At 39.9% G+C, this 25,691-nt stretch overlaps 4 protein-coding genes and 1 long non-coding RNA gene across 5 annotated transcripts; 2 read left to right on the forward strand and 3 right to left on the reverse strand.

The window, feature by feature from the left end:
* Positions 1-7: 7 nt before the first annotated feature.
* LOC131443632 (mitochondrial chaperone BCS1) lies at positions 8-3,773 on the reverse strand. The gene is made up of 7 exons (XM_058613418.1): positions 3,130-3,773; positions 2,505-2,644; positions 2,217-2,411; positions 1,982-2,045; positions 1,247-1,419; positions 469-586; positions 8-315 (listed from the first exon to the last, which is right to left on the reverse strand). The coding sequence occupies exons 1-7, from the start codon at positions 3,447-3,449 to the stop codon at positions 63-65; spliced, it is 1,263 nt and encodes a 420-aa protein (XP_058469401.1). The 5' UTR covers positions 3,450-3,773; the 3' UTR covers positions 8-62.
* A 1,089-nt stretch (positions 3,774-4,862) lies between these two features.
* hddc2 (HD domain containing 2) lies at positions 4,863-7,082 on the reverse strand. Its single transcript, XM_058612591.1, has 6 exons — positions 6,948-7,082; positions 6,199-6,320; positions 5,935-6,037; positions 5,583-5,651; positions 5,341-5,479; positions 4,863-5,094 (listed from the first exon to the last, which is right to left on the reverse strand). The coding sequence occupies exons 1-6, from the start codon at positions 7,071-7,073 to the stop codon at positions 4,943-4,945; spliced, it is 711 nt and encodes a 236-aa protein (XP_058468574.1). The 5' UTR covers positions 7,074-7,082; the 3' UTR covers positions 4,863-4,942.
* A 210-nt stretch (positions 7,083-7,292) lies between these two features.
* On the forward strand, positions 7,293-8,957 carry cenpw (centromere protein W). The gene is made up of 3 exons (XM_058612592.1): positions 7,293-7,464; positions 7,560-7,673; positions 8,666-8,957. The coding sequence occupies exons 1-3, from the start codon at positions 7,378-7,380 to the stop codon at positions 8,690-8,692; spliced, it is 228 nt and encodes a 75-aa protein (XP_058468575.1). The 5' UTR covers positions 7,293-7,377; the 3' UTR covers positions 8,693-8,957.
* A 1,951-nt stretch (positions 8,958-10,908) lies between these two features.
* Positions 10,909-24,974, reverse strand: LOC131443182 (uncharacterized). The gene is made up of 3 exons (XR_009233579.1): positions 24,852-24,974; positions 13,274-13,469; positions 10,909-13,028 (listed from the first exon to the last, which is right to left on the reverse strand). It is a non-coding gene; the product is annotated as an uncharacterized LOC131443182 (long non-coding RNA).
* Positions 12,878-14,678, forward strand: LOC131443179 (R-spondin-3-like). The gene is made up of 5 exons (XM_058612590.1): positions 12,878-13,041; positions 13,286-13,477; positions 13,902-14,042; positions 14,150-14,296; positions 14,410-14,678. Exons 1-5 carry the CDS (start codon positions 12,957-12,959, stop codon positions 14,598-14,600), a joined length of 756 nt encoding a protein of 251 aa, XP_058468573.1. The 5' UTR covers positions 12,878-12,956; the 3' UTR covers positions 14,601-14,678.
* Positions 24,975-25,691: the final 717 nt, after the last annotated feature.

The raw sequence follows: 25,691 nt of genomic DNA on the forward strand, positions 1-25,691 counted from the left end.
GTACTCATGAGTGCCATATTTCTCTTTATTCAACTGTCATTCTCCAAACATCTTCAGTCCCGTCATCCTCTTATGTGGGCAACATTGTCTATAGACCCTGCGGGGTCTGATTTGTGCAGCAGAAAATGTCCTTGCACCTGAGCAGCACTGATCTCGGAGTGGGCGGCTAACGCTATCTCCGCAAATCGCTCTCCTTCGGACGCAGGCTCCTTTGGGTAGAACCTCCTGAACATCTGCGTGAGCTGCCAGTGCGTGCAGTGGCCGACGTACTGCTTCATATCCACGCGGCCGGGCCGGATCAGCGCCGCGTCTAACCTGTGTGCACAGAACTCAAAGTGAATGCCACTGGAAAGTGTTTTGTGATAGCAAATATCTATCCATCAGAAAAAAGATGCATAGCAACATTACTATTCATGTGAGATACAACATTTACCTTTTTTTTCTTGTGTGTTCTGATTATGTTCTTACCTTTCAATAAAGTTGGTGGTCATGAAAACTATTCTGGCCTCCGATGAAGCCACTCCATCCAGAGAGTTGAGCAGACCGCTGAAGGTCAGTCGTCCCATTCCCTGGTAGGCCAGAGGGTCTGTGAGGCAAACACAGATGTAATGTAACCCTCAAATTAGAATTATGCACATAGGACAGCTGCAGTTGTACCAGGCACCTGAGCAGAGCATTTTTAATTGTTGATGCATGCCAAGAATTTAAAGCTACAGTCTGTGACTTTTGGTGATTTGTTGAGGTTGAGGTTATTATGATGCCACTGTTTGGTATTATGGGTGTTGAATATTATGACGAAAACAGGCTCTGCCAAGCAATACTATCAGACCTGACTGAGTGAGTGTTTGTATTTCTACACTGGCAGCACAGGGGCGGACGGGGGCTATAAAGGTTTATCCCATCAAAGTGCTATTGTTTTTGAGCAGTAGAATTCATTCTGAAGCTTTTCGTGGGCACTTTTTTGTGTTTTTACGGTCATTTGCCAAAGCGTTTGTAGGTTCCTTGCTTTACTAGTGCAATCTTGCCATTGTCTCCATCCGTCTTGACATAAAGAAAACGAATCACTTTCTGTATGTGGCACGGGATGTTGCTGGGTGACAAACCATCTGAACACTCCTATACTAAGGTACAAATAGAGTTGTGTGGAGCTGAGAGGCTTAATTGGCTAGTTAAATAACAGTTTTAAAATAGAAGAGCAGGAAAAAAAAAATATTTTCAATCGAAAACCACCTCCTCTTCTACTTACTCTCTGTGGGAAGCAGCTCTCGACTGACGAAGGCTGCGTCTACATCCTCCAGCAGTATGATGCTTTGCTGCGGTGCCACGCTCAGCAGGTGGTTCAGACGGTCATCGGACAGACTCCGGTCACTCAGACTCATCAGACAGATGCTGTAGCCCAGCTCACCTGCCAGTGCCGTGCTGAAGTACGGTGATTCAAAAACAGGACATGGGAGTGAAACCAGAGTTTGATATGTAAAGCTATAGTCCATAATTTAATTCTAAAACACTTTTTATCTAATTGAACAGATTGATTTGTGTATTGTGTAAATGTATTTGTAGCCACAGATTTGTTTTGCAGTTTTAAGACAGAGGCTTCCTTTAACAACATCTTACAGACATGACAAACATAAATAGTGAAATAAAAACACACTAAAACTCGATAAAAACTATGAGATAAATGTGCTCCCGGCTCCACTTAATAAGACTTAGTACATGATAAATAAATAAAAGAACAACTGACCAGTAGAATAATAAGAATCAATAAAATCAATATGGTACAAAATTAAAAAATATATAAAAATCAAATAAATAATCTGATGGTCGTAGGCTGCTATTGACTCTTATTACAGCAGCTTTAGGATTTCAACAAATAACATGATACAATGTTTCAGAAACAAGATTTAACTTAACTTTAACCCAAGTCCATCCTTCAGTTACACTAAAACTGTGAAGGAGATAAGAAAAACCTTAGCACACTCACATAAAACTACTTTTGCCACATCCTGGGGGTCCATACAGCAGATATCCTCTTCTGTAGGGAATGCCTGCAGATAAACGACACATAATCCTGATCAAAAACACGCAATTTTATCAAAACAGTTGTGGTTTTGTACATTTAAGTTGACCAGCTACGAACCCAACACGAATAAACAATAACAAAACATTTATTATACGAGCTTGACTGAAAATGTTTTGAGTCCTTGTGTGTACTTTACCTCTGTCTGTGTACCACTTGGGGTTTCCAATGAAGTCCTTCACATCGTCCACAATCTTGTCAGCCACGCCAGCCTCCAGGACCACAGAGCTGAGGGGTCTGCGTCGCCGCGGAAACCCAAAGGGCCTCCACTCACCACCCATGGCTGTGTACATGACTGTCCGCCCCTCCTCCTGCTTCAGGGCCAGTTCTCTTGCTATAAGACATGATGGACAGCTTGCAGTAAGTGACCACTGTGCACAACAAAGAGTTAAACATAACTTTGAGAAACTGTATTTCTGTCCTATACCTTCTTGTAAGATATTAAAGAAGATCTGTCTGTCTCTGCCTAAAGCAGTGAACGTGACAGACTCCCACGGTGTTCCAGTGTGCAGATCCACCATCTGCTTCTCTCTGGTCCTCTCGACCCTGATCCACTTCCTCCCGTACCTGCAGAGCACAATGGATAAAAGCTGTGATGTTGACAGAAAAAAACAGTTTATTATTATTATCATTAATGTTTATTATTATCATTAATGCTGGTTAAAATGTTTAATAATCAAAATGACCAGCCAAAGTTCAAACTGAGCATTATTGTGGTTGTTGGTCAGAAACTGCTGATCTGCTGTGAATTTCACACACAGTCTACAGAGGTCAGAGGGAAATGGCTGCTAAACTACAGTAACAGTAGCTCGAATAACCAATCGTTACACCCAAGGTATGCAGATCTATCATCTCTGAATGTACAACACAGTAAAAGTTGAAGGTGGGCTACAGCAGCAGAAGACCACACTGGACGCCACTTTGTTATGTGTACTCCTATGTAGCTGATATATGGGGCCAGTGACTGTATGGAGGTCAGGATGTCAAACAGCTTTAACATCATGCAAAGCAGTAAAACACTACATGTATAGTATCGTGTGTATTCTTCTGACCATATGATGTGGTTTCCAGGGCTTGGGTGGAAGTCAAACTGCGTGTGCACCCGTCCACTCTCATGAGCCAGGTAAGAAGTCTCCACACTCAGGTGCTGTGTGTGCCTCGCGTGCTTGGTGATCCAGCTCAGCAGCCAGTGGTAGCTCTTGTCCCGGCTGGGAACCTCCAGAGTGATCATGTAGTTTCTGCGGAAGAAGATCATCCCCACCTGTGCACCTTTCCTGGCCACTGCCAATGCTGTCCCCACCCCAACCAGCCCAAAACCAGCCCCAAAGTATGGGTTGTCCTTGAGGCTGTCCAGGAAGTCTGACAGGGGCATGGTGCTGATATCTGCTGATCAGTCTCTATTAAACCGTTCTAACGCCTTGTAGGAGCGCGGGTTTGCAGACATTCATTTGGAAATGAGGAAGACAGTCCAGAGTGAGGAAGTCCAGACAGGTTAGACGTGTCCTGCAAACAGCTACTGTTTACGTTATAATTAACGTCAAATTATTCATATCCACTCTCACTTGACTCCTTCTTCTTCATCTCCTGCGGTAAACTCGTGACATTGGCGGTGTCCAGTGTAAACAGAGTCCAGTTCAGCCGACTACAATCCCCATGTGAGCGAAGCCGTACGTCCGCGATTTCGCTCCGTGCGGCGACCTCTACTACACTTCCTGTGTTCGATATATATCATTCCTACGGTTCGCCTGCGTAGAAACGTTCGTTCCTCCTCCCGTGTAATGTTTACGCAAGCGAAGTAACAACATAGAAATAACTGCAGAAAACCTTTAAATTAAGCAAAGATAACAACCATTCAGTGTTCAAAAAGAGAGGAGGTAATTACTCCTAGTTTAAGTATTCATATTTAAACTGAGTATTACAGTTTTATGTTACTTCACTACATGTAAGTGAAATATAGTGCATCTTACCATAAAACACGTGACACCTTATTCTTACCCACAGGGGAATGCTGTAAAATAAGACATGTACTGTATGTTCCTATACGCAAGTGACTCTAACCTTTCATTATTCTTTCATGAATTAAATCTTATGCTATTTCACATAAGGAAATTCAATATACAGAATGTACACACATACAAATACAATCTCAATGTATATGCATTGTGCAAATGTCAGTTTTGTACTTTCTCAATTACTAATTACTAGTAAAACAGCACCCGTACCTGTTCCCTTGCATTTCTTGTACACACTGGTGTAAGTCACCTGTCAAGTTCGACGCCTGTCATCCATTTCACAGTTATGCGTCATGGGTTGAAATCATAATTTACTCATCACAGATTTGAGGACCTTTTATTGAAAGAAGACATTTGTATATAACAGCTCTCAAGTTTTTTTTTAAGATGCATTTACACAATTAAACACTGCTCTATAAATAACAGCTTTATGGCTGATACATCCAATATCACACATATTTTATACCAAATATCACATGTGACTTTTTCATAATCATGTTTATGGGTGTTTCAGATCTTGAAAAGATACCCTCACCCAGGTTAAAAAAAAATAAAAAATGATCACAATAGAATAAAATGTGAAATGTAATAACGAAGAACACAAGCTCTATGCAACATATTAAAATAGATTTAAAAAATATTTGCATAAAAATGGATTTAACTTTGACCACTATTTATTCATAATTTATTATACAGAGTTTTACAGAACAGCATCGAATTGACAGACACACTGTTGTAAAACAGAAACCTCCGACTGTAGAGTCGACTAATACCGTTTCCCCCATCTGGTCATGTGACATAGTTGTGTGCGTGCTTGTTTGCAAATTTTGTGTCCAGTATCTCTGTCACTCCACTAAGGAGGAGCTTGTGTGTTACACTGAGATTCTACAGTGGCAGTTTTCAAGTCCCCAGAATTCTTTGTACCATCAGCTTTTGCCATGTGATTTCTTCTCTCTTCATTCAATGAACTGAGGAGCTGGAGCACATCTGGGTGATGAAAACGGCCTGACGACAAAGGAAAATGTAAAAATTTAATTATACAAAATGTAAGTGAAAGGAACCTGCGTTTAAATCTCACAAATATGAGTTTTCATATTAAAAAATGACTCAAAAACAGAGTTTCAAGACTTGTAAAACATGAAGTAGAATGGTTCCTCAAATGCATATGTATACACTAAACAAGGAACCAATACAGGAAGGAAGGAACAAAGATACAAATTAAGGTCAAACCAAAACAGAATTAAAAGTCACCATTGGTGGAGTCAAAGAATTCCTGAAGTCTTCCAGGTGTTTCCTCTAACTCTTCATACTCGTGAGCCTGCAGGATCATCTCCAGAAGGTCGAACTGTTTCACCAACCTAGCCTCTGCACTGCTCTGGTTTTCATATTCCTGCAGATAAGAAACTAGTGTGTTATTCAACACCCATGTAATCATAAAGGGACTTTGTAATTTGTTCTGCTGAGGCTACTGTTAGATTCATTTAACCATTTACCTCCCAGAGTCCAAAAATCTCAGGTCTGAGCCCCTCTGGCAGCAGACCTGATAAATGCCTCATCGCTTCCTAAAAGAGATCAGAATTCAAAATACTTTATTGATCCTGATACAAGGTTGTTACATCTGCTCCAACAAGAATGGAAATAAATGTGAGTAAAATACATATAGAAATACAAGTAAGGGGTATCTGCAAATGTGTACATTAAACTACCATAAATAGAATAAGAAACCAAATAAGATACAGTATAGTACTGTATAGTATATAATGTACTATACACTGCAAGAGCAGAAACATGCTGTAGGTCAAAAACTTTATTGTAGCTGTAAAGTAAATGCTGTTGATGTCTTGCCTCTTCTCTCCTGTGTTTCTCCTCTTTACTGACATTGTCTGAAGGAGCGATATCTCCCACAATGCACTCTGCCATATCATGAACCAGTGCCAGCTTTATACACCTGTGGACACACAATTACGTCACAGTAGTTTGATGTTAATAAATGCAGATTGCAGACAGGGCTACATCTTGTCAGTCTTCAATGAGTTCATGTGTTTTCCATCAGTTACAGATGCATTGTCAAACTGTGTGATTTGTTCGGTTGTGGAGAGTGGGACCCACCTGTCCTTGTCCACCGTGGGGTCAGTGATGGTCAGGGACATCATGGCCATGCGGTACATGTGGTCTGATACACTCTCTGGTTTCTTCACATTCTTGTAAACCCAACCTGTCCGTGGCACCCTCTGCAAGCAGGATCACACACAACACAAGGCATCTAAATGTTTTTTTTTTTTTTTATAAATCTCTCTCTTAAATTACTGAATCAGCGTAGAGTGACTCTGTCTTTGTGTTGTTCTCCAGCCTGTATACAAAGCACTTAATCAGCTGATTATTCAATAATAAAAATAACACTCACCAGTCACTTTATTAGGTACACCAGTTAATCATAATCTAATCAGCCAATTGCATGACATTAATGCAATGTATTTAGGCATGTAGGTGTCAACATTGTCACTTAATCCAAATCCATTTTTAATGAAATGAAGTGCGTGGTAAATTATTAATAAACACTACACAGAACCATTCTGGGTCTTATATCTGTATAAAGTCATGGCTGTTATTTGTATCTGGAGGGAGCACAAGATGGTATTAGTTATTGTTGACTCTATAAGGACTTTGTTTTCAATCAAACATACTGTTGGTTATTTACCAAATTACAGCAGCAATTTGTTTCCACGTCGCTCTATGCGTGTGTGCACAACATTATCAAGTCACGCTGTCCCAGATCCGTTTAAATCAAACTGTTGTAAATATCTTTGTACAGGGACGTAAACACATGCAAGAAGCTTGAGTGTGGACAGAAGTCTTACTTTGAGTTGTCCTATAAGTTTCATAAACTGAAGTAAATTGCTCATGCCGGTTGCTGCCTCCATCGTGGCCGCCATCGTTGTCCGCCGCAACTGACTGTTAAACTCGCGGCCGCTAGATGGCAGCATAAGCAAAGGAACGAGTCTCAGGGAGGCGAGTTATCGCCGTCCTAAAATCATTGTTGGAGGATTTGTTTCTTATTATATGAACATTGAAATAATCATTAATACATTGTACTATTCGGGTACATTATACTATTTAAAAAAATTATCAGACGTACACCTGTGGGTGGCAGTACTGCAGCAATAGACGAGATAAACGACAAGGAAACACACGAAGAAGAAGCACGTACAGCCAGGAAGTAGAAAAAGCGGGACATTGGAAAACGTAAACAACCTTTTTGCTGGCGCGCGGTGGGAACATTTGCTCAAAATGTTGAACAAGGCACCAAAACTGAAATCTATCATTAAAACGAAAACGAAGAGTAATATCAACGTGAAACCAACAGCGGAAGCGATGGTAGGAAATCATTATGTATTGGTTCCACTCGTGGGTAAATTCAAGTTAAGCTAGCCGACGTAAATAACCAACCGGTTTTCTCCGCGTTTCCTCAGATAGAACTACTGACATTGTTGTTTCTGAGCAACCTGGCAGAGGAGGCCAAGACCAACGCGTTTGAAGAAAAATCTGCTAGGATCAGAGCTCACAACGTGAAAGCTGTCTCCAAGGTGAGTTTACTTTTCATATCCTGTGTGTAAAGATAGTCTGGCTGGCTCTTAGTTGTGCTAACATTTCTCCAAAATGGTGTCTCATAAAATAAGTTATGCTTTTGACCAAAAGTGTTTGAGGAACAACATGGCGATGATAGACATGCTGTGTTTTGAATTTCATTTATTTGGTTTGAAACATTGACAATACATGCAGTTACAGACCGTTGTATGTTTTTCTATGGGGTTACTATTCTTTATTGAATGTCTTGAAATTACTCTTGATGCTTATTTTGTCAATTCAGTTCCACTTTTAATGTACTATTATGGAGGACAAAAGTATTCCACATAAACCCCCATCATCTAATGTCATTACAATGAAGCATTACAGCAGCTAAAAGCAAGTTACTAGTTGTTTAAGTTGATGTTGATGTAAAGAAGATGTTTATTGCCAGAAATGCACTTCACGTAATTTAATATTCAGTTGGTTTACACATCACACTGTTTGTTTATCAAATACATTGTATTCAGGGTTGTTCTTACGTCCAATGAGCTACTGTGCTTCAAGATGCTGTTACTTAAATACCGGCTTTCATAATCTCTGTTTTATTTTTTCACTGCATTGACAATAAAATGTTTCTTTTATCATAATTTGAGTGTGTTAAAGGTGTACATATAAACTGAGTCAGTAACAGCTGAGGTTGCTTGTGAGTGTTATAAGTTTCAAATGAAACAAGAAATAAGAGCAACAAGTATCATCACACTTTCACCAATGTGTCTATTTTTATAAAACAATTTATGTTAATATGTAATCAGATGTAAATACAAAAATATGCCTTTCCCCCGCACCCCTCTGTTTGTGTTATTGAACCCATTTGGCTTTACATTACATTTGTCATACAGTTGTTTGCATTGGATACAAGTGTTTGCCAAATGGCTAAATGCAATGTTGTTGACAATAATTATGTGGAAGCTGAGCTTGATAATACATCCAAATTCTTTCTCTTTTATAGAAAATGCTGAAAAAGGCAAGAGGATGAAGAGTGGAATTAATCACTGTAATTTGTATGACATTTTATGTAATTTTAATTTTTAACAAACATCGCAAATGTCATTGTGAATGACATTTCCAATATTTGTTTTATTCTGAATTTAATTGTTTATGCTCTTTATCTTGTGCAAGCAAATGTTTTGACTTTATATTCTTTATTAAATGTTTGTCAATGTTACGGTATAATGTGTCATATTTTCTTAATCTCAGACCTGCAATCTGTGATGCAATAAAATATGTTTTCTTTTTTAATATTCAAATCAAAATTCATAGATTGGAAACAACTTTTTGTTCCAATGATGGCAAATGATCAGAAATACACAAAAGTATTCATATTTACTATTTTAAAGCAGTATAGACCTCAGGATACTGGGTATATTAAGCTATGTTTGAACTCTGGAGGGACCACACAGTGGTTTATGTGGTTAGCACTGTTGCCTCACAGCAAGCCGGTTTCTGGTTCACGCCCAGTCCAGGCCTTTCTGTGTGGAGTTTGCATGTTCTGTGTGTGCGTGGGTTCTTCAGTTTCCATGTCCAAAAACATGGTGAGGTTACTTGCCTGCTCTGACTGAATGATGAGTGATTGTTTGTCTCATTGTGTACCCCGCCTTTTGCCGTACGTCAGCTGGGATTTGCACCAGCAGCCCTCATGTGGAGGATAAAGGCTTGCACAATGAATGTATAAACTCTTAAGTTGTAAATGGCTCAGGATGTATTAGCACGTTCAAGTCTTTTCACCTCTTATCTGACTCTGTCTATTATCCGTCATGCGCCGTCGCATGCTTTGCAGCCTCCTCACTGAGTGTGGGCTCAGCCTCCTTCCAAATTCCTCACTTCTTCATGCTTTATAGATTATCTGATGGTTCAGATGATATCCTCTTCATTCCTTATCGCCACTCCTTATTGTGAGTGGTGAAAAGGTCACAGTCAGATTATAAATTGCTCAACCAAACAGTATGTGCCTCAATTGTTACTAACCTGTCGATGCAACTTCAGCAGCTGGTCATCCAAAGAATGTCTCTGGATCATGTTATACCAGACTCATATTTTACTGACCTGATCCAGTCGTAAATGCTTTGCACATGGTCAGTGTAAAAGCAGTACATTATGTGCTTTCACACAAAAATGCAGAAGGTGCAGCTTCAATGTCCGATTGCGTGTACGTATCGTTCCTCAAAGTACAAATGTGTACTCTTGTGTCTTTATTCAGCTGTTTCTTTCTAGCCATTTCTGTGAAGTTGTGACTCTTGCAAATCTTTTCAACCCTTAAAGTCCTTCTTTTGTTTTGTTAACATTTATTCAGCAATGGTCTAGTAACATCAATTTATACCTTATTCAATGTATAAGGTAACTTGAGGAAAATGGTGCATATATTTGCAAAAGCAAAATCTGATCATGCAGGAAACAAAATCCATTGAACTCGTACTGTTTTTCAGAAAGGTATTGTGAACAGAAACTTGAAGTTGCTTCTAAACTTTTGGCCTGTATTGTGTACATGTCCATACGCTTTGCATTGAACACTTACTCTATTACTCGCTATGATCATAACAACTTTTGCTTGTTCTAATTGTTTATCATTGTACAGTTTTCCTCGTATGGCAGTGGACATATTCCACAACCTCCAATGGTTGTTTTATTCAAGAAACTGATCTGGCACCCCAGCGAGTGTAGATTTCGTCATGTTTATGTTCCTAGTCAGGTCGAGGGGATGTTACTGGGTTTGTTATAGCCTCACCCTTCTGACCCCTGAACCCTGCGACACCTCTCAGCGGTCTCTACACAGCTCTTCTCTGCTTGACTCTCCTGTTGTTATCACAGAGCCCTCTAATATTTGACGAGGCACCTTCATACTGTACATACTAATATTAAAAATAAACACGTTAAACTATTTCCTCTCAAATTTCTAGCCTCCTTGTAAAGGGAGCAATTTAGGATATATGTTATGCAGCATATCTCACATACTTTATGGTTTGGTTACAGTAATGAGAATTCATATTTTCATATTATTTTGCATATGAGGACAGAGTAGTTTTTCCATATTATTTCATTCATTCATAGATCATATGGTAATGCTCCATCACACACAAAATCAGTTATACATAAAAAAAAAAGCACAATTGCATTATCTAAGAAATATTTTTGATATTTTCCACACGTTTTCCAGATGAACTTCCTCTCACTGTTGGCTCTGAGCAGAACTGTCTAAACCACTTCATGCAGGCAGAAGGATGATGTTGTTGGCTGGCTGCACACACAGAGACTCCTCTGAGGTGTTTTTGTATCATCTTCTCCAGGTTTGCTGCTGTTCTTGAAGGAATACAAAAAAAACACACTCTTCACCCGTTATCAAAACAAAGAGGTAGCCCAGCCACAATGTTCCTCGCCTGTTTAGTTTGTGTGTGTGTGTGTGCATGTGCATGTGCCTGAGCACCTGTTGACAATTTAAGGCTGCCAGCATATCGCCCTGTCCAGCTCCTCTCTCGCATACAGTAAATCAAAGAAGTGTAAAGAATCCCACCGCATCGCTCCTGCTAATTCCTCTTTTGACATTTTCCCAGACAAGCCAAGATGTAAGAGAGCATGACAGTCCATTCTGGCAGAGATGTTCCTTTCTTAATAAGGAGCACATGGTTTCACAGGTTTCATAAATACGTTGCTGTTTCTGTTTATTTCCCGCCACAGAAATGGCATCACGCCAACTTAAGAACAATACGACAACATTTCTAACATTTTTACAAATCACCATGCAGTATATCACCAATTATTGCCTGTTAACAAATGTCAGGCTATGGGAGGTCGATGGCCCAAATCTCCGATTTGTTCCGAACAGCAGTGGATACTGATTCCAAGAAAACGATGCATGAAGGAGCAGTTCAAATCTGTTTTGGAGAAGTACTGAAAGAACCACAGAGTTCCCAAAACAGACGATAATATACAACAAGATGTCAAACAACAAATCTCCCACAGGACTGAAACTTTCATCACATTCCAGAGGCTTTGTGGGAATCACCAGTCCTTTCTGACACCTCCAACTCTCCAGTTTTGTTTTCTTATCATTCTGTAGTCAAATCACTTTGTGCTTTTTTTGGTTGTTTTCTAAACCCACGACTTAATTTTAACACATGCACTGGCCATTTGTGGCTTGAGTCGAAACGTCTGGGAAGTGTAGGTTTTTGGCCGTGCGTGGATTCGTGTCCTTTCCGTAGTTCAAACATTGTGACTTCATCTGGCCTGCGTGACAAGACCCTTGTCATGATTTGTGTCAAAAAACATAGCCATGCCTTTTAAATTACATGGAATCAAATCAGGGTTATTTTTTTTCACCATTGCACACTAACCTTATGTGCCATGAGCCACTTATTTAAAAATAGAAGTGACTGAAGTAGCGTTTTGTGCATTTCATATACACCTGAACTACTTGTTTACATGACATATTGTTGCAGTTTTTCTCTAGTAATTATACAAGTATCTTTTTATTGTTCAAAATAGAACATATATTTCATTTTGTTGTAAAAAATGAATGGGGGAAAAGAAAGCTGCCACACAGCTACTTGATGACAGTAACGTGAAACACCCACTCTCACTGTGGATTCTAGTTTCCGCTCAATATTTGTGTGGGTTTCAAATACAACAGTGGCTTCCAGTTGTGTGTCGGAAAGTCCTGCTTCAATGTTAAACTCTGAGAACTTCTTTATCCTGTTCAATTCTGCACAGTGAAGGTCAAACATCCATGTGAAGCAACATTGAGCAAAAAACACACAAACTTAATGAAATGATGTAGAATTATAAGAAGTAACTGATATTTTAAGATTGTATGATTTTCAGAACGTCCTATTTTTGTGCACACAACAAAGCAGAACAGTATCTCCCAGTCCCATTCTGTGTGAGACATTTTAGATATGATCTCGTCTCAGGAGGAGGGTCGAGCAGAGGAAAAGGAGGTGTGTGTGTGTGTGTGTGTGTGTGATACAGACACAGCAGCTAAACCAAACTTTACATTAGCTCTAGGTTGCGACTGTCATATGATGGCTTCTCTTATGTTTGCATTCTTTCATGGCTTCTTTCTGTCGGCTTGAGTGACAGCACGGAATGTAGATGGGGTTCTTCCTTGGAAAAATATTTGTGCACTCGACACACGTCTCCTGCATGGATCCAGCTCAATGAAGAGTTGTTTTTTTTTAACGTGCATAATGATATTTGGGATGTCATGCAAGGTGTCTTTGTGGACTGGATCAATTTCAAAGTGAAGGAAAATGTGGACATCATTATTCATTTGGATTCCGCACTTCATCATTCTAACAATACGTGTAGATGGCACCAAGGTTCTGCAACAGAGACGTAAGTGTTCATGTTTTATTTCTCATTTCCACTTATCACCATGCAGTGCAACTTTTTAATGTGACTCCATCATCAATTTAAAGGGATTAACAATGTGTTCAATAGTTCATTTCTCATGAAAAAAACAATTTGCTTGTAGAATTCTGTACTAACTGTCAATGTAACACAGAATATTTCATTTGCACAAGGGAAGAATATCAAAATGACTCTCTGACCATTTGTACACACTGACCTCTCACGACAGGGAGCTCCTCAGTGACGAGACCGTGTCCGGCAGGTTGCGCATTGTGCTCTGCCCTGAATGGCTGTCTCTCCTGTAAACCTCGCCTATTCTTCCACCTGGAGTTGGACGGGATGAGGCAGAGGGGCACCTGTCTGTCCACCTGTCCCCGAGGCCACTACGGAAGCCGCTCACCGCGCATCAACACCTGTAACAGTAGGTGCCAATGAATATAGAGTAGGGATCAGCCAATACTTACCATTTTGTTTCACAAATGGAGTCTCATGTTTTTTGTAATGGCAGGTTATGGCTCTGTGATAAATGCATCGGTATGAATATGTTATCAGGTCAGTACTATAAAAAATGTAAAATTGCTGTATCGGTAGATACTCAAGGTTACGATATTGGTTTTGGTATCAGACTCTAAAAAGTGGTATCAATCCATCCCTAACATACTGTATGTAGGAGTAGTGGGATGATGTTTAAGTAGTATTTTGAGGAAACTTGAATGAGACGTGACTGAATGAAATGGGTCTGGATTTATTGAGCCAATATGAGCAAACCGCTGTGAGTGACGCCTGAGACTCCCTCTGGAAAACTACGTAACATGGTCACTGACTGAGGTTCACTCCATTCGCAGGGTGCAAAGAGGACTGCGCGTTCTGCTTCAGCAAACATTTCTGCACTCGTTGTCGCCCGGGCCACTTTCTGTTTCAAGGCAAATGTGAAAATAGCTGTCCGAAAGGGCTGACGGCAAACAGTGTACTGCAAGAATGCACAGGTGAGATACCATCACTATTGCACGTTATTTATGGAGTGCATATGTGTCACCCCATGACCTCAGGAAACTGCAGCACGCTCTATAATCTGCGCCACCCCTTGTCTCAGAGTGCCCCATTGGCTGTGAGGTGTGTGTGAGGAGGAACATGTGTGCGAGGTGTCAAGCACATCTGTATGCTCTCCATGGGAGGTGCCACCTCACCTGCCCGACTGGAACTGAGCCTGATGTGCAGCTGATGCAGTGCATCCCCCAAGGTGAGAACCCAACCCCATCTCCATCTATCTCCCTAAGAATCCACCACATGGTTATTTCTACTGTTTTCTATTCTATTTCAATGTCCTCACATCACATCTACGGTCTCCTCTAGTGAACTGTGAGGTTGGTGAGTGGACGGAATGGGGTCCATGTGTTCGGAAAACAGGCCTGCAGGCTTACAAGAAGGGAGAGGAGACGCGCAGCAGACAAGTCCCACAAGCCCCAACTGTCTACGGTAATGTGACAGAGATCAGGAGGCGTGTGATCAAAAAGAGACACAGCCCCATAGAAACACATTTCTGACATTACAGAGCTATTGAACTTTCATTGCACTATACAAGTCAATTTGAACTGACACTTTTATCGAAAGAATAAAGTGTAGGGAAGGGGGTGGAGGGGGGCACGCATCAAAACAAATCAAAGACAGGGAGGTGGGAGGGATGGGGGGGTAGAGATGTCAGGGTTGTCCCTTGTTATCCATCAGAAATATTAATTACTCTTTTGAGAGTTTGTTTGCACGAGATGTTCCATTGTTCTTCTTCATCCATCTCCAGGGACCATTTACTTTCCATTTGTCTCTATTCTTTAATCTCATTAACTGTTCATCTCAAAGTGCTCATGGATGTAGGGTTAACTTCCAACCGAAGTAATGGCAATGCGTATTGTTAAATAAAGATTGAGAATAAAGATAAAGTATTGTTGGCTCTATTGGTAAAATGTTTTGTTATTTTATACAGAAATTCATTCCAAAATTGTGTCAGCACTGGCATTCCCTACTGTACTGAACATTGTTGTGAAAATATCCTCGTATTTATTTTCCCTAGAAAAATCTCTCCAGTATTTTGAGTGTGTCGTTTCAAAGGTTTGTTTATATCTCCAGTCCAAAATTATTCTCGCCCGTTTGTTCTCCCATTTTTTTTTGTCTTTAGTGTTATCCACATATCATTTTGTTTCCACTGTGGCAGTTTCTGTTTTCATTCATGAATGGCAATAAGTTATGCTTACTTTGTTCTGCTCTTTCATTCTGAAAATAGGATTGTTACCCAAGTTGAACTTTATAATTTTTTATTAGGTGTAAAATCTGGATCTCTCTCAAATATAAACTGTCCCTTTCAAGGGAATAACACAATATGTTTCCAATTTTTTCTACACAGTTATAATTCTATTTTTGCGTATCTTTTGAGGATAAAAAAAGGGTAGTGTTGCAGTGCCAGTTTTCCAGATCAGTTTCCATTTAGCTTGTCCATCCATTTCATTATTGTTTCTACTTGTTTGGCTTGAAATTAGGTCAGTAAATGCGTGTGTGTATATATATATGTATATATATATATATATATTTGTCCAAATATAATTTGAAGCTACTATGTGGGATGGGGACATATTCTATTTAATACGGAGTCTTTTTTTTTTTTTTTTATTCCAATATGTATAATTGTTTCTGTCTGAAGTCTTTGTATCTCCAGTAAAATCGATTATTTATTTTCTTCAAATCCCATTTCAATGTATGTCTATCATTAAGTTCTGGTGGTACCGCTCCCTCAACAACTATAGTTTCACATTTATTTCCATTTACATTATAACCAGTTGTTTGCTGTGTTCCTAGATTGTTTCTATTACATTACTAACCGATTGTTCTGGGGATGTTAAATACATAACCACATCTGTATATAATGCCAGTTTAATCCTTTAATGTTATTAGTTTCCCTTATATTTTCGGTGAGTGCTTCTCTATGTTCATTGCAGACATAATTGGTGGTAGAGGGTCTCCTTGTATTGTCCCTTTTATGAATTACTTTACTGTGGATATTGGCTTTTTATACATTCCCTGGAGGCATCTGTTGAAATGTTCCAGATTTTCCTCCGTTATCTTTATATATCTGTTCATAATACTTCCTCAGTCAGCAACCTATCCTTTTACAACAGATACAACAGATGATGAATACAATGTATATTACAGATTTCAGTGGTCTGGACCTGAGGGTCATCTATAGTGTATTATGCTGCCCTGACAAGCTGGGAGAATAGGGAAGGCACGCCATCTGCTGGCCAGTTACAGGCTTTCATTACATTCAAAACAAAACAAATATGTGCTGCCCAATACAATTAAAGAACTTCTCTTTAAAATCACACACCCATGTTGCCCTTTCAATTATGTTATCCACAAATACATCCCTAATATAAATGAAAAATTTACCTTTTTCAACGATTTGACAAAAACATCAGCACATTTTGGATAAAAAAGATCACATTCAAAGAATCTGACCCATTACTGATATTCAAAAATCCTATTTTTTTCCATCAGTGAACAATATTTAATTAACTTGCTCATTATTTTTTGGCAAAATTGTATATACATAAAGCAAAATGTGCAAAAAGACATTGCACATATATAACACAATTTGAACATGTACCCCAACACAATCTCACAAGTAACTAAACCCCGAAACCACTTTTTTCAGGTTTAAACTAGTGTATAATGTTATCGAGTAATATTATTGACTGATCCAGATCCAACTCTTGGTAGTTTTATGTAAAGTATTTGAATTACGTATTTTGCGTTAAAAATGTGTGTATGTACTGCCTTCTCTGGCTAAACCAAATTTTCTCTGTCCTCAATTTAAATCTAAGATAAACTCATGGCCATCATCATTGTCCTCCTTTTTTTTTTGTTTGTTTGTTACTGAAGCAGTTCATAATAACCACCATCACTTTGCAACAGGGCAATTCCAACTTTGTTCTCTGTGTTTTTTGTCCCTGCATAGTGGATGATATATTCAGTCATTCATTCTTTATGCTTTCTCCTCCACATGAGGGTCACGGGGGGCGCTGGTGCCAGTCCCAGCTGACAGGGTGTAAGGCGGGGTACACCCTGGACAGGTGGATGATATATTATTATTTTATAATATATAAATCAAGCTTAAATGCTGCTCTGGTGATTTGAAGAGCATAAGTTTTAATTATGATCTAATTATCAAATATTTAAGAATGGTTTTGTTTTTTGTTTATGGGGGTAATGTTTTTTACAACAGTCTGAGATGAAAGTTTTTCTTTTAGTCTTGGTGTTGATGTTTGATGTGAGCGGTGTTTGGTGTTGATCAGCAACTGGCAAAGCCACTGGAAAGTATTGGGCTATATATGTAGAGAGACACATTTGGATTTCTATTTCTTGTCATTGTACTGTCATCTTGATAGGGCTACTATCAGAGCACTGACACAGACATGCACTTAAATGAGCTCAAGCTGTCTTCAAATGCTCTGTTTTTCTCCTTTTGATCCAGATTCTATTATTTTAACTGTAACATTTCAGTCGGTGGTGTCTGAGGTTGTCGTGTCGCGGTTACCTTAAACAACTGTCAGTCTCTATTGTATAGTCCCTGTGTCAACTTTGTCAAGTTAATAAATGTATTTATGATTTAAAAACATATGTTGTCGAATTTATAACACATAGGACTGGCTGAGCTAAAGAAATATGGCAACACACAAGCGTGTTTACAGTGTGTTTTGCAGTCACTTGGTTTCAAGCTTAAATTCAGTCGGTGTCAAGTTTAAAGAGTGATTTAAATTGTGTTGAACTCATAATTTCTTATGGTTTCCATGATGGGACAGGGTTACATTTCAGTTGTTTACACCAACAACGTAACTATTTTCTGTTTAACATGTGACTGAACAAATAGCATAAAAAGTCTGCCTTTGGGCAAATCTACCATTCAATGTTATTAGAGTTATTACACTCAAATAAGTGACTTGTATTTTATAAAACAATTGAAAAAACTCACTGCTGCAGCTGCTCCAACTTAATCTATAATCAGAATTCAATTTAATTTATAGAACACAGTATTCCCTGGTAACTTAATGTTTGATCTCCATAGAAAACATTGCGCATTTGCTGTCGGAGAGCAAACCTCCACCAAAGCTAACATTTGTTGTTGTTTTTGAATCCATATTTCTTTCTTGGGCCATAACCTACACCCCCAGATAATGTAATCCAAATCCAACTTGACAGAGCTTATAAATGTAAAAACGATCAAAGTTCAAGAGAAGCACACCGGAATGAGCATCACACATTCTGACCAGTTTCAGCCAGTATGAAATAACAAAACACAACAGTACAATAACAACAATATAGCAACCACATATGCTGATAAAATGCCAGTAATGTCGGATTATAATTTGTCTGCCTCCTTTCTGCATCACAGTCAACTCAGTCCATGACAACATGATTCAATCCACTCCACATACAAACCCATGTTCAGTGTGGATTTGCCCTCGGCGGCGTGACCAGCAGATGGCAGTGTATGACGATGGCTGCTGAGCAACGCTACACTGCACCATTCTGGGAATATTGCAGTGCAATTACAATGTATTAAAAGACAGATACTGTGAAGTACTGCAGATCTATTCACAATCATTTATACACTGATGCATTTAAACTTGTGGCAATCCAAAATATAATCCCTTCACTGCACTTAAGAAGCTTTTTTTCCTGATAAATTTGCTTCTTACCTTTTGGAATTAAAAATGTTAGTCTTTTCAGGACATCATGCAACAAAGAGAAAGTTGAAGAGTAATAATTAATGTGACAGGAATTATTTACCGATGTTTAAATAATAATAATACAAATGTACAGTGGAGGGCAGTAATACAACCAAAAACAGATTATGAAGGATCATTTTTGATTATGGGGGATATCATTTTCCAAAAGTGACTTAAAGTAATAAAGTAATGAAAATTATATTTTAGCCAGGTACAGTTCAGCTGCTGCAGAATAAACTTACACCATCATGCGTCACATGTCTATTGAGCTTGAATTTCTATCATATATGGAGATATTTAGCCTTCTAATCTGACACTATGGATTATAAACACAACTCTGACTTTCTGCATATAAAATGAATTCATATCACATGCTGTGTTGCTCTGTAGTTAACGTTTTTGCTTTTAAGTGTATAGCTATACACTATAGATGTATGCCGTGGCCTTACTTGGCGTGCTATATAAGCAGACGGATTGAAATGTCCTAAAAAACTATCTGTATTTAGATTGATCGTGGTAGATGCTGTTGCAGTGTGCGTGCGTCTGCGTGCGTTAGTGTCATTAAGGTGGCATGACTACTTGTGGTCTTGGCGTCAGCGGGGCACCAGCTGAACCACACAGGCAGGCAGACAGACAGACACATAGGAGACAGCACTTCTGTATGTTTTTAGGCTGCACATTCAATCCCTGCGCATGCTTTTACATCACGGTCAAATGAACGCGGTATGCAAACTCTTTACACTCCAGAAAATACACTCTCCTGACTCCACAATCCCTCTACAAATAGTCCTGTCATACCCTCCACATTTCTCATCACCTCTATAGGCCCACTGTTGTTGTGCGGATTATTAATGACCTTGTTGTTGGTTAGCTAAGGTCAAGCGGTGGTGTCCAAGTATGTGTGCTTATAAAACCGCTATTTTAAATCTCAGAGTTTAATGTATAAGAGAATCATATACACCAACCGGTGACATAAATGCTGTATTGCTGTAAGTAGAATAGTGCCATCGTTGTGCGTGTGGTGTTTACTTTTTTTTTTTTTTATGTAGACTCCAGTATGTCATCACTATTTTTGACATTATTGCAGAGATTCACAGACGGGGTAACTCACTCGTACAGGAGCCAGCGATGACTTCACTCCAACAGTAACCATCAATGACCTAACACCATAAGAGCCTCTCAAGTGACACGTCTCACCGAGCCTGGTGCTACTGAACCATTTATAACGGCGACGTGTCACATCGTTACTATGACGAGTAATAAAATCATAAAGTTTATATTGTAGGTATTCTCGGTTCCTAAATGCAGTATCGCACGCCTGTCTGCCTGCAGACATGGCTCATTCATTCATTCATTCATTCATGCTGCAACAATTTTCAACAAGCTATGTTTGGTCGCTGAGGTGAAGCTAACGTCATTTTACTACCACCAGATCTCAATTCCATCTGTTTGACTAAATTAAGGATATGAATCCTTGAATGAACTTTGCCAGCACAGTCACACACATTGTTGAAATCCGGCAGTGATGAGAAGACGGCCAAGACTAAAAGCTGCGTTAAGTTAAAGTAGTTTTTATAAAAAGTTTAAAAGAGCTAGGTCACAGTTACTTCCCTTTTTTTCTGTCAATCTGCTGAATAAAATCTCCAACTTTATGTTCACATCAGAGTGGAAGATTCATTTTAGCTTAAAGAAGGGAGGAAAGTGACACCCAGTGCATTTAGCAATATTTCAAGCAGTTGTTATTATTATTATTATTATTATTTAAATGCAGCACAAAGAGAGTAATACGTTTGAAGTGGCTTGGTACAGGAAAAAGTCACCACAATATTGCACTGAGACGTATTTTGCTGTCAGGACTGCTGCAAAAACTCTTTAGTAGCCAAATATTCCTCCACCTTCCCCTCTATACAAAACATCTGTATCAATACTTGAGCTCTGTAGGACTTCATTCCAGCAGTTAAGACGATTACACCAGAGAAACAACAAGTGTTTGTGTTAAAAGCGAATTTTCCTACTGGATGTTGGTGGAGATCTATTATTAAGTTGGATTCCATTTGACCTGGTTGTTTGTTTGTTTTTATTCATTATCTTTTTGCCGTTTCTTTTGTTATAATTGACAGAAACACAGTGAAGAGAAGTCTAGGGCTTTCATTTTCTTTGAAGGAAGTGACTTTGATGTCGATTTTTTGTTGTCAATTTTATTTATTTTGTTGTTATCTCAACTTCCTCTGTTGTTGTGGGATCGTGACTTGTGTCTCAGAGCAGCTGTCTAATGATCAAAAACATATTTATCTCTGTAAAGGAGTGAAAAAAAACGTCATCAGTGTATGTTTGTATATGTGTGTGTCGTTTCACTAGCCTGCCACAGTGAAATCCATCACATAATGATTCAAACTGTTGGCCTTTCATCTTCTATACTATATCTTGTGTGTATCACCAGAGTTGGTCATAGTCTTCTTCTAATAATAATCATTTCTGCGGTCTGCACAGTCAGAGGTGTAATTCTGCCCTCCACAGTTTGAAGTTCTTCTTCTTTTTTGTCGCTTTGATCCCCCTTATACCCCAACAGACAACTGTCAATGATCATTCACACGCTGTTTGACATACGTGATTGAACGAGCAGTATTTGTTTTCAAGCTGTTGACATGATATTGCATCTTTGTATGAACATGAGCTCCTGCGAGACATGTCAATTGCCCTATGGGGGCCCCTTCATGGATACAGGAGCCCAAAGTAGCTGCTTAATGTGCTTATTCCTCGAGTCAGCGCAGATCATTATCATCATCTTCCAAATGTTGCCTGGTTACTATGAAGTGACAGTCACTCGTTTGAGTGACAGTGGAGGCCTGATTGCATGGCAGCACTAATGAGTCTCCTGGGTCATCTCCGGTCAACGCAAAACGACGATTAGCTGAGAATTTTGCCTCAGATATTCGTGGCAATGTTGACGATCTCCTGACTCTGCATGGAGTGCCATCCCGACATCAAAACGTACGTTTGAGCCGCACTTTGGTTTGACATTTAGTGTCGCAGTCTGACGCTAAATATGTATGGAGAACACCAATGTAGCATTGTAGATGGAGACTCTATTATTGGTGTCTGCGACTTTGTTCCTCTGAGCTGTGCGTGGGGGCCACAGGTCAAGCTCGAGGCCACATAGTAGCTCCCTGCTGACTGATTCACCAAATCAAAATTAAAACTGCTCGTTTGTCACGCGATAAATAGACCACTATAGTCACCTCTGCCAGGCAACACCAGCTAATCCCACGAGAGAGAACACCCCTTTCTTGTTTTGAAAGGGGAGCCTCGCAGGTTGTCTTTCAAAGGGGGGGGGATGGACGTATGGGCCCCATTCTATTTTTATTGCAGAGGTTCTGGAATTCTTGAGAACCCTTTAGGGTCCTCCCGGCTGTCCTTGGTGGTACCATCTCGTGCACCGCCACACTCGTCATCCGGCATTTGAGATATCATTTCAATGTACGGACGCAGGCACACTGACAGTTTGGACAGGTAGACGAAGACGGATGGGGGAGCTGGAGTGACCTCGTGACACTTCCTCCAGCCAAACAGATGGGATGTTCCATACTTTGTGTAAAGTGGGTGAAAAAAGTGTAGAGTGTGTAATGTATACACACGTATATAGAATAGAATAGATACTTTATTAATCCCCTTAGGGAAATTATTTCTCTGCATTTGACCCATCCTAGAATTAGGAGCAGGGGGCTGCCACGCTGAGTTGCGGTCAAACAGGGTCGACCAATGGATTAATAATTTAAACTGTCAGGCAACGAACAGCTTAGGAATCGTTGTTGTGCTGTGGTTTAAGAATGGATTTAGTTAATGAATTTCATAAATTCTGAGGCTCTTATTTATTTATGGTGACATACAAAAGTTACCGGAATAAGATGTTTATATCCGGTTATCTGGGCCAGTCTGCTCGACTGTGTGCAGTCTTTGGGCGCTAAATTGTTTGCATTGCAAGAATGTGTCTGTGTGCATTCTCACTATAGCCAGAGAGTCTATGGCAAAGAACTGGGCGCCCTAAAGGAAAGCCGGTAAACTATGAATGCAGATTACACACGGTAGTCAAGATTTTCCTGATTCCTATCTTCTTCATGTGAGACTGAATGCCCTCAATGAACGGGCCGCCACTGACAAAAAGGAAGGACATGATTATGGATCAGCCATTAATTGTCCTTTATCTGTATTGAAGTTGTTTCTTGAAACTCTTTAAGTACGTTCATCACCAGCAGAGGAGATCATTAGACTGCGTTTTCCCAGCTTGTTTCTGTTGCCATGCTCTCACGTGTCCACTGCAGGTGGATGTCCAACAGGGACACAGGAGAAGAAAAATGCAAACACGGTGGAACATAAAAGTACAGTAAAATGCATGTTGTTTGAGACATGCAAACATCTTTGCTCTGTTAAATTTTAACAAGAGAAAATGTTGATATATGCAATGCAAAGAGGAAGGCCTAGGAAACCCTGTAAAACAGCTCAGTTCCAGGTCGTCTGGTCCCTTTGAGCAGGGTGGTCCTGTCAGTCCCTCTATCCGCATTTTTATGAGACACACAAGCACACACTCGTACAAGTGGCTGTTAACTAATCTATTTTGAGTCTGTCGCAACGGACACATGCTGAGGATTTCGGTGTAGACCTCCAAGCCCCATCTCCAGTGAATGAAAGGCTTGTCTGGGCAGAGATGCTGCACAGGGGCAGAGGGCAGAGGGCAGGGGACGGGGGACGGGGGACAGGTGTGTGCAGGCGCGAAGACCCAGGAAGGAGTGTGAGATTCACACGTGTCTCAGACAGCCAAGAAGACATTATGTCAACCACCAGAGGCTCATTGAGACAAATGTAGCACTTATCTTCACTCATCTACAGATGATAGAGTATATCCAGCTTGTCATGAATAGAACTGTTTAAGTCTGCCTAGCAACTGCGGCAGAAAGTCTGTCTCTGGTTGGGAACTTTTCTTATTCAGGGATAAATAAACCCAGCTAAGGTCTTTATTTCAATCCAGTAATATTATTGTGATTGAAGAGCAAGTCAAAGAGTAAAAAAAACCGTCTTGTCATGTTAACTTATACTTACTTACCTGAAAGTGTCTTGTATTAACACATTACAATAGTAAAGGATACAGCACTAATAATAATAGCAAATCAAGATAATAATAATAATAATAATAATAATAATGATAATAAAAAACTTGCTATCTATAGAAGCCTGTGTCAGCCATTTTACCAAAACTTAATTTTGTACTACAGTAGTTAAGTTAATTATCTTCATTTTTTTTTGTAGTATTGTCTTTGTTATACCCTGAAAACAAATCAGTGTTTTCTTAAGTCTAATTACAAGAATGTAATAAATTATATTTTGTTACCTAAATTATTTATTGTTTGTCACTGTATTGTAGAGATTGTAAATCGGTTTGGATTTGAACTGATAACATCAAAAACCATGATATCGCACCTGATGTTAGCAGATCTGTTAAATGATGTACAGCAAAAGTAATTAGTTGTTAACTCTTCTTCTGACGTGTTTAAGAACATAAATGATTACTGAGCCTGATTCTGGGTCGAACATGACAGGAAACGGTGACTATTCACCTCAATATTGAGTGAATAGTCCTGAGTTGGAAGGCTTTGTTATTTTTGCTATTCTGCAAAACCTGGAAAAAGGCATTCCGTCCTTCATAGATGAGATTAGATTGAAATGTTGAACAACATTCACACTGAAATGTGTTGCTGGATTCGTGGGACAAGTGTGCGCATGGACATGTCTGAGCTAATTCCAGGATCGCTGTCACTCAAAATGTGCAAACATGCGTGCACACATTTAAGCACTCAGTACTGTGACTCAAGCAAAAGGGCACATCAGCGCTCCTAGCCTGATCAAAGCAATGAGAGGAGATGCTGCTCATTCCAGGTACATCAGTATGTACGGACTGTGGCGCATCTTCACGGCTTGCATGTGTGCAAAAACACAGCATATAATATTTTTTTTTTTGAAGTGTGTTACCTCCTGTGAGGTTGGAGAGGTGGTGCTGAGGACTTGGTCTGTTGACTTCAGAGGAGCCATGGCTACAGTTCAGCTGTCTGCTCTTGTGTTCCCTTTCTTCCACTCTCTGTCATCTGTCTGTCTTTGCTTTCATGAATAGCACATCCAGTGAAGAACATGCTGTGCCCAGCTCTGTCACACTGTGGTCTCTCTCTCTCTCTCCCTCCCTCCCTCTCTCTCTCTCTCTCTCTCTCTCTCTCTCTCAGCTAAGACTGCCCACAGACGAGCAGGGAAGCATGGGAATTTCAGGGTTTGAGTGAGTGAACACGGGCCACACGGTTGGTGTAGTGGTTGGCACTCTTGCCTTTGCAGCCAGAAGACCCGAGTTTGCATGCTCTCTCCGTTTGTGAGTGGGTTTTCTCCGGGTTCTCTGAAGGGGATTAGACAAATTGGACACTCTAAATCACAGGTGTCAAACTCGAGGCTCGTGGGCCACATCCAGCCCGCCATGCAGTTGTATTCGGCCCATGAGATAATATATCCCTCCTGCTTCTTTCCCAGCTGAAATACAGCGGAGGAAACCAGGCAAGACAGATGGGAATGGACAATTTCGGCCCCCCTCTGTAATTGAGTTTGACACCCCAAGTTCTAAATTGTGTGAGAGTGGATGCTTGTTTGTCTCCATGTGTCTTCCATGTGTGATGGACTGGCGACCTGTCCTGCCTTTCACCCTATGTCAGCTGGGATTTGCACCAGCAACCCCCACAACCCTCATGTGGAGGATAAAGCAGTAGAAGATGAGTGAGTGAGTGAGCGAGTAGACACATCACAGTTAGTGAGGGCCTGATTGGAAGTGATGGC

This window comes from Solea solea, chromosome 17 (genome assembly GCF_958295425.1).
Source record: "Solea solea chromosome 17, fSolSol10.1, whole genome shotgun sequence".
Taxonomy (NCBI): Eukaryota; Metazoa; Chordata; class Actinopteri; order Pleuronectiformes; family Soleidae; genus Solea; species Solea solea.

Excerpts from the sequence above, each read along its gene's own strand:
- hddc2 (XM_058612591.1), bottom strand. The coding sequence starts at position 7,073 with ATGCTGCCATCTAGCGGCCGCGAGTTTAACAGTCAGTTGCGGCGGACA. Across the intron at positions 6,321-6,947 it reads AACTTATAGGACAACTCAAA|AGGGTGCCACGGACAGGTTG; the intron begins GTAAGACTTCTG and ends TCCTGCTTGCAG. Across the intron at positions 5,095-5,340 it reads ATTCTTTGACTCCACCAATG|GCCGTTTTCATCACCCAGAT; the intron begins GTGACTTTTAAT and ends CTTTGTCGTCAG.
- cenpw (XM_058612592.1), top strand. The coding sequence starts at position 7,378 with ATGTTGAACAAGGCACCAAAACTGAAATCTATCATTAAAACGAAAACG. Across the intron at positions 7,465-7,559 it reads AACCAACAGCGGAAGCGATG|ATAGAACTACTGACATTGTT; the intron begins GTAGGAAATCAT and ends GCGTTTCCTCAG. Across the intron at positions 7,674-8,665 it reads ACGTGAAAGCTGTCTCCAAG|AAAATGCTGAAAAAGGCAAG; the intron begins GTGAGTTTACTT and ends TCTCTTTTATAG.
- LOC131443179 (XM_058612590.1), top strand. The coding sequence starts at position 12,957 with ATGTGGACATCATTATTCATTTGGATTCCGCACTTCATCATTCTAACA. Across the intron at positions 13,478-13,901 it reads GCGCATCAACACCTGTAACA|GGTGCAAAGAGGACTGCGCG; the intron begins GTAGGTGCCAAT and ends CTCCATTCGCAG. Across the intron at positions 14,297-14,409 it reads GATGCAGTGCATCCCCCAAG|TGAACTGTGAGGTTGGTGAG; the intron begins GTGAGAACCCAA and ends GGTCTCCTCTAG.
- LOC131443632 (XM_058613418.1), bottom strand. The coding sequence starts at position 3,449 with ATGCCCCTGTCAGACTTCCTGGACAGCCTCAAGGACAACCCATACTTT. Across the intron at positions 2,645-3,129 it reads CCTGGAAACCACATCATATG|GTACGGGAGGAAGTGGATCA; the intron begins GTCAGAAGAATA and ends TGTGCTCTGCAG. Across the intron at positions 2,046-2,216 it reads CAAGTGGTACACAGACAGAG|GCATTCCCTACAGAAGAGGA; the intron begins GTAAAGTACACA and ends GTTTATCTGCAG.